This window comes from Heteronotia binoei, chromosome 15 (genome assembly GCF_032191835.1).
Source record: "Heteronotia binoei isolate CCM8104 ecotype False Entrance Well chromosome 15, APGP_CSIRO_Hbin_v1, whole genome shotgun sequence".
NCBI classification, from domain to species: domain Eukaryota; kingdom Metazoa; phylum Chordata; class Lepidosauria; order Squamata; family Gekkonidae; genus Heteronotia; species Heteronotia binoei.
The window spans coordinates 3,148,848-3,156,696 of NC_083237.1; the positions used below are offsets into that span (position 1 = coordinate 3,148,848).

The window sequence follows — 7,849 nt, forward strand, 5'->3', positions numbered from 1 at the left end:
CAGGGTGTAATTTTAAGAGCGTTGAACGAGGAAGGAGACATCCAGGTTCGAACCCCTATGGAAGCTCGCCACGTAACACTCACTCACATTGAGCCAGTCACGTAACACTCTCAGCCTAGCCTATCTCACAGGGCTTCTGTGGAGATAAAAATGGAGCAGAGGAGACAGACAAAAGCTGCTTTGGTCCCCGCTACTGAGAAAGATGGGGGACAGCTCAATTAAAGACACAAAGAAACAAACACTCCAAGGCAGTCAAGGGGACTTGAGCTGCCAACATCTCATGGGGCATGGGTTGTCGGTTTGTTTTTCTTAAGACAGGGATCTCCTAGCCGAGGCTGCGTGCGCTCAAGGGCGGGGGGCACCAGGACAAAATGGCCGCCCTGGTAGGGTTGCCAAGTCCAATTCAAGAAATATCTGGGGACTTTGGGGGCAGAGCCAGGATCAAGGCTGTGACAAGCATAATTGAACTCCAAGGGAGTCCTGGCCATCGCGTTTAAAGGGACCGCACGCCTTTTAAATGCCTTCCTTCCATAGGAAATAATGAAGGATAGGGGCACCTTCTTTTGGGGCTCAAAGAATTGGATTCCCTGGTCCAATCTTTTTGAAACTTGGGGGGTGTTTTGGGTAGAGGCACTGGATGCTATGCTGAAAATATGATGCCTCTATCTAAAACAACAGCCCCCCCAGAGCTCCAGATACCCGCAGATCAATTCTCCATTACTTTCTATGGGAATCAGACTCCATAGGGAATAACGGAGTGCCCAGAAGACATTTCCCTCCCCTCCCCTCGCTTTCTGATGACCCTGAAGCGAGGGGAGGGTCTCCAAACCGGGAGATCCTCTGCCCCCACCTGGGGATTGGCAACCTTACGCCCTGGGGAACAACCGTTAACTGTTCGGGGGTCCCAAGACAAGCATTCTGCAATGATGCTACGCTATTTGCAAAGGGACCCTTCCCCACTGTCTCAAAGGTGCCCTGGGGTCTTCTGAAGCTTCTCTACTTGGAGGAAAACCAAGGCTCAGCCTTTTGCTTTGCGGAAGCCAAAAGTAGGTACCAGGAAACACTTCTGAGGGCATGAAGGCACCCCCCTGGGCCTGGCATCAAGGTCTCAAGGGATATTGTAATAAAAGAAACAGAACTTGGGGCACCGCTGTTGGTTCATGCCCTTTTGGGGACTCTTCGGTTTCGAAGGGGGGCAACGTGCTCTTTCCCCACTTCTTGCCCGAATTCAAAAGGTATAAGCATGGAATCTTCCAATGAGAGATATTTCAAGGGGGAAATAAAGGCAAGGAGGGGGTGTGTGTGTAAGGATCCAGGTTCCTCAGCTGGAGGCTCACCAAATGGTTAAACCATTAAAAGAATCTTTAATCCACCAAGTCTCCTTGCAAAGTGCAGAAGGGGGGCAAGGTCATCCACCCTGCCCCCCAGGCACCCAGCTAATCTGTGATAAAAATCGAACAAAGATGAAAGACAAAAGAAAAACTGGCAATAATCCGGCGGTTATCACCGCTAAAGCAATCACCCGGCAAGGTATTCTGCAAGATATCAACCCAACAACCTCCCTTCAGCCTTCCTGACGCCCATTACGATATTTGGGAGTTTCAACTTCTTCCTCCAAAATTTAGTACCGGTGAATCAGGGTTCTGTAAATTTCCACAGTTCTACTCCACATTTCCAACCGGGCCTTGCCACACAGACAAGCTTTGGGCCCAAGCACTGGCAGTTAAGAGAAGTGGTTAAGACTATGATGGCCGAGCGCTTGCGAGTGAGCGGATTCCCAGAGCGTCGACTGAAATAGGTCATGACTATTATTCTACAGAGCAGGGAACGGAGGCAGGGAAGAAACTCCTTGTCTAAAGAAACCACAGATTCTCAGGGCGGGAACAAGCTACTGCCTCTCCCAGACTCAGGTTGCAACACTCTTAACGCATCGGCAACGCAACTTCAAAACATTCTGTTCCAATCGTTCCCATCCAGTTCTCTCTCGGTCTCTGCCGCCCATAATATGCAAGCCGCTAGCATTTCTGAACCAGGGAGTCAGCAGCAGGCCCAGAACGAGAATAAAGAAAAGAGAGAGCGGAGGGACAAAAACAGTCTAAGCCAGGAGTGTCAAACTTGCGGCCCAGGGGCCCAATCAGGCCCCCGGAGGGCTCCTATCAGGCCCCTAAGCAACTGGCTCTTGTCTGCTACCTTCTCCCTCTCTCTTGCTTTCTTCTTCATCTCAGCTTGCTTTGCAAGGCTTGCTCAATCACACAGGAGCTACAGGGCAAAACCTCTATTTTCTCCATTGGCTGAGGCTCCTCCCTCCCAGGTTAACACCCGGTCCCCTGGGGAGGGAGGGAAAGAGCCAGAGCTTCCTTTGCCCAGTTCCTTGGATCCCACGGTAGAACTACAAAGAAAGCACCTTTATGACCAACAAGTGCTAATGTTTTAAGCATGTTTAAAGTTCTTTTTTTTAAAGCCATGTTTGTCTGCATCTTCTATCTCTGCAGCCTAATCTTAAATAGTTACACACATGGCCTGGCCCGATATAGCCCAGGCCAGCCCAACAAGGTCTAATTTGTGTCAGATCCGGCCTTCGTAACAAATGAGTTTGACGCCCCTGGTCTAAGCTGCCTAGCACATTTAGATAACACAAGTATAGAAATGCATTGGGCAGTTTCTCAGTCCCGGGAGTAAATTTGTAATAACCCCAGTATTAATGTTCCAACAGATTGCCTGCATACTCAGTTAGTCGAGCCCACCTGCCAGTGTTAAGGTGACTCAATCAGCACCAGAGAATACTGCATATCGTAGGTGTCGACCTCAAGTAAACCATGTGCCATTTTGAAGGCGAGAGAAATCACAGCCCAGAACTTTAAGCGTTTCAAGTTCTCCAAAGTCTGAAGGCCATCCTTTGGACCTCCCCCCCATCCAATCTACTCCCAAAACTCAAGTTCCACAACAGCGCCCCCAAGTGGGTTGCAATCCACGCACCTGCACCCCCTTGAGGGCAAACGGCAAATTCCAAGGAGATAAATCCAGATGGCTAGCTGCGTTAGTCCGTCCGCAGCAGTAAAAAAAGAACAGGAGCCCAGAGTCCAGACTAGCATTGTGCAGGGGGTTGGACTAGATGACCCCAGAGGGTCCCTTCCAATTCTATGATTCTATGACTAACAGAATTTGTGGCAGGCGAAGAGCTTTTGGGAATCACTGCTCACTTCTTCAGATACCAGACTTCTGCTCTTCTTCCCTACAACTTGCAAAACATGCACCCCCCAGAAGTCCCCAAAGGCAGAAGGGGAGACGAGGGCCACAACATTTATTTCATTTATACCCAGGCTTTCTGGGTATAAACGTTCTTCTCCTCTCCTCCCTTTTATCTTCACCGCAACCCTGTGAGGTAGGCGAGGCTGAGATTGGGCACTTTCTCAGGCTCCAGGTCATTGGGCAAGTTTGCATAGGAGAGCGGGGATTTGAACCTGGATCTCTCTGATCTTCGTCCAACACTCTACCCACCATCCCACGTTGGCTCCCGGGAATTAGATTTGTGTCCTTTCTGCACCTCTCGGACAGAGCAAAACAGCACCGGGGAAGCACAAAAAGTGAGATTGCGAAGCAGGTCAAACTGGAGGTGCGGGGGCTTTTGCAGAGCCTGGGAACCGCAAGGGTGGGGGACTCCCAACACTCTCCCAACATCCAGCGCTCTCTTGGCAGCCTCTGGTCACCTTTTACCCCCTTCCTGGCCGATCCACCTTTGCCGGAGTTGAACTCCTTTACCTCCCCACATCACTACCGAAGCCACAGCCCCTCAAGTTTCAGCCGCTCTGCATTTAACCCCGAGCCCTCATTCAACCCCCCCACCCCGCACTTTCTAACAGTTATGCCCCCCACTCTCCTCTCCCACCCACACTTCTCTGGTACCCAACCAGAGAAGAATCTAGTATTAAAACCTCCTGCGCTAATAGCCTCCATTCAGGGCTGGATCTAGGGGGGGCAGAGGGGGGGGGGTGCTTGCCCCCCCGGGCACCACTGGAGGGGGGGCGCCAAATTGGGTATAGAGTCCATTCTATTCTATGGCCCCCTAATTTCGCCCTCCCCCTCAAAAAACATGTCAACCCGGCGGCTGCCTCCATTGCCCCCTTCCTGGGTAGTTCCGTCTCCCCCCAGCTCACCCTAGTGGCGTGCGGGGGGGGGGGGGCGGAGAGGCTGCTAAGGGGCGCATGCCATGGGGTGGGGGGGGGAGCTGTCCGATCCTCACTCCCCGGAAGAGGCACAGAGGGAAGGGGTCCTTTGCCCCTACGCCTAAAGCGAAAATGTTTGCCTGCTGAACGAAGGGAACAAATTGGAGGACCCAACCAGGTCTCTACCGCAGAATAAGCCTCCCACCCCCCCGCCGGCACTATCTGCATCAGGCCGGGCTGAGCCTGCACCAATTCCTCCCCCCCCCCCCCCGCAGACTCTTGCTGTCCCTCTGCAGTGCCAAAGCCAAGCAGACCTCCAGCCAAAGGAAGAAGGGAGCTAGGGAGGTCTGGCAAACGTTGGGTCCCTCTATTTCTCTCCCCCCCCCCATGAGTTTCAGCTACCGCAGTGGGGAGCAGCAGCAGGCGGACTCTCTGCAGGGAAATGCAAGTCAGGCTAAAAGTAAATCCTCCGCCAACAATCCCTCCCCCCTCCCCAGATCACCAACACACCCGCTCTCCTCTCCAGCTGGGAGGCCTCAACGCAGAGAAAGCCATAAATTGAGATAAGAGACAGAGTCTAAGAAGGTTGTGCTGGGGGGGGGGGGGGGGTGCGGAGAGAGAAAAGCACACTTCGTACTGGGGGGGGGGAGAAGGCAGCTGTGTCTCAGTTTCAAAGGCAATGCCCCCCCCCCCTCAGCTCAAAGAAAAGGAAGGCTGCAGCCCAGAATCGCTGCAGTTCCTCAAATGCAAAACTGATCACCCAGGCAGACAGCAGTGTGTGTGTGTGTGTGGGGGGGGATTACAATAAAATTGCGGAGGGTCAAGGGTTTCAGGAAGCGAAGGGGCACCTTCTGTTGAAAAATAATTCCCCCTCCCATGGCAATTGGGACAGCAGCACTCCAGGGTGGGCAGAGGGAATGCGGCTCCCCCCACCCCAATTCCAGCCACCTGAAATTCTCGTTTGCCCAGTTCCCAGAATCATCATTAGCATGCCGGCCAGTCGCCTGCCCCCATTCAAATGCAGCCTTGGGGGTTGCGGGGGGGGGGGGGGGTCGAGCAGCTTGGAGAAGGTGGAGAGGACGCGGCACCCCCCAGGGTTCAAGAGCCTTCCATGGGATGCAAGCAGCCATATTGGTGTGTGTGTGTCTGGGGGGGGGGGGTGATATTTCGGAAAGGGAGGGTGGAAAGCTACAGAGCTCGCAGATTGGGAGGGGGGGCTAGCAAATGGAGTCAGGGGGCCTGGATCTAAAGCACATTTTGGAGCTCGAACCAAGCGGGCAGCCGTGTTGGTCTGGAGCGGTTGAACAAAGCAGGAGTCAAGTGTCACCTTTAAGACCAACCTATTTTTATTTAGAACGTCAGCTTTCGTGTGCTCTTAAGCACACAGTGAGCCACACTGTGCTGGATTCCTCGTCCGATGAAGTGTGCTTAAGAGCACACGAAGGCTTACGTTCGAAATAAAACTGGGTTGGTCTTACAGGTACCCCTTGACTCCTGCTTTGTTCATTTTGGAGCTTGGAAAGACTTTCCCAGAGATGGGGGGGGGGAGATGCAAATGCTGGGGCATGGTAAGAAAGCAGGGAAATATTTTTTTTTGGGGGGGGGGATTTGGAATCTCGAAAGCAAACCAATGGCCCACTTTAGAAAGGCGAGAGGACAAAAGACACATGGGAAAATTGGAAGAGATGCAGGTCAGAAGAAGAGAGGAGACGCAGGGACTAGCTAACCCCCCAGAGCAGGGGAGGGGGGGGGCTGTTGACAGACTGGGGGGAGGGGGCTTTGAGGCGAACTGCAGAAAAAGACAAGACTGACCTACTTTCCCACCCCCACCCCCCGCTGCCCTAGCGGCAGACGCACCTTTCACTGCAGCACCAGACTGGGGGAGGACAACCCCCCCCCCAAAAAAAAATAAAAATAAAAATTGGCTTCAAGAAAAGGAGCCCTGAGCAACCTCAACTCTCCCCCCGCCCTCCATCGCACAGATGGAACAGCTTCACCAAACTCAAGAGATATCTTCTCTCACGCCCCCCCCCCAATATTTTAGGCCCGCATCGGGTTCACCAAGGAAGCCATAATGGCCAAGGGACGTCTGTCTCTCCCAGCCACCATTTCAACAGATCCCCCTCTCCCTTTTGACTTCCTAATCAGCAACCAGAGCTTCCAATGCAACCCCCCCCCCCCCATTTTAAAAGCCAAACCTGTCTTTCATCCAGAGCTGGAAGCCTTCACCAGCAAGGGAAGGGGAACCCTGTCTCTCTCCCCCCCCCCCAACAAGCCATTTTAAAGCTTATTTCCTTAACTCCCCCCCCCGCCCAGTTGCAATGTGCAGAGACACCCCACCCTTCTCAGTCCTTTCACCCCCCCCCCCTTTACAGGGGCTATTATTCCTGCCCAGTCTAAAGCAGAACTATTTCACAACGGAGAATCTCGTTCAGAATTTCAGAGTCTGCGTCTCTTCTCTCCCCCCCCCCCTTCCAATTTTCCAGCCATTCTTCGAAGCGCACGATGCTTGAGCTCCCCCAAGACCGTCAAATGGGCAGATATTTCAAACTGCCCCCTCGCAACAGAAAGCCTGGGGAAAGAGAAGCAACTCCCCCCCATGCGTATATACCCAAGTCCTACAGAACTGCCCGGACCCCCCATTCGCTGCGGCAATCCCCCCCCCACCCCAGCAACCAGATTGCTCTTTTGCAACGGCATCTTCGATCAGAGCTCCCCCCCCGTGCCCCCCCCCAAAGTCTCCACGCATCAACCACCTCTCCATCTATTGCAGGAAGATCTTTCTTAATCTGCCCCCCCCATCTTACTTGGGCAATATTTCTAACCCCCCCTACAAAACAGGGCTGCAAAAGCTCAACAAAACAGCCTTACGACGACCCCCCCTTTTTTAACCCCCCCCCCGTATTTGGAAAAGGGAGCTTTTCTCTCTCCCCCCCACCCCCGAAAGCCCAAGAGGCCGACTTTGGCTCCCAATTCCGCCCCCCCCCCCCAAATAATCCACTCTCGGCCTCCCTCCCATCCCCCCCCCCCGCCGCCACTAATCTCGCCCTCGCCATAATCCCCCTCGGCTGGCCAAGTCCTTGAACTATCTGGTCATCCAAGGCGGAGGGGGGCCCGCGACGGCCCTCTCCCTCCCGCCGGGAGCCTCCCTCCCTCCCGCCGGGAGCCCCCCTTTCTCACCCCAGCTGCTGCCGGTGCGCCCCATGAACTGCCGGGTCCGCGGGTTCCAGATGAACTCCTTCCATTCCTTCAGCAGCTGCCCGCAGTTCTTCTTGTCCTTTTCCACGGCCATGGCGGCGAATAGACGGGGGGGGGGGGGGGGGGTGGACGGCTGGCCGGGAGGGAGGCTGGCTGGGCTGGCGAGTGCAGCGGGGGACGAGGCGCCGCGAAGATGCTCTGAGCTGCTCCCTGCTGCAAAGGAGGAGAGGGAGGCGGAGGCAGCCGGGCCCCTATTTATTCCCCAAGGACCGCCCCCGCCCCGCCCCTCTCATGCATATGCAAATATAGCCCCGCCTCCTCCCGCAAGCCGGCCCGACCTGCCTCTCCCGCTCCCCATTCAGGAGTTTCCCAGGCTGGGTTGCTGCCTTAAAGGGGCAGTTCCATCAAATTGTTTGCCTGGTTGGACACGCGAAGCTCTTAAGATTCTCTGGTGTGATTTGATTCCCCCCACCCTTTTTTCCTGTGCT

At 54.4% G+C, this 7,849-nt stretch overlaps 1 protein-coding gene across 1 annotated transcript in view; it reads right to left on the minus strand.

The window, feature by feature from the left end:
- ATP1B2 (ATPase Na+/K+ transporting subunit beta 2) overlaps positions 1-7,584 on the minus strand; it is a 28,640-nt gene extending 21,056 nt beyond the window's left edge. Inside the window, exon 1 of the mRNA XM_060256215.1 lies at positions 7,344-7,584. Coding sequence (XP_060112198.1) covers positions 7,344-7,455 — 112 coding nt within the window. The 5' untranslated portion in view covers positions 7,456-7,584. The remainder of the gene's footprint in view (positions 1-7,343) is intronic.
- Positions 7,585-7,849: the final 265 nt, after the last annotated feature.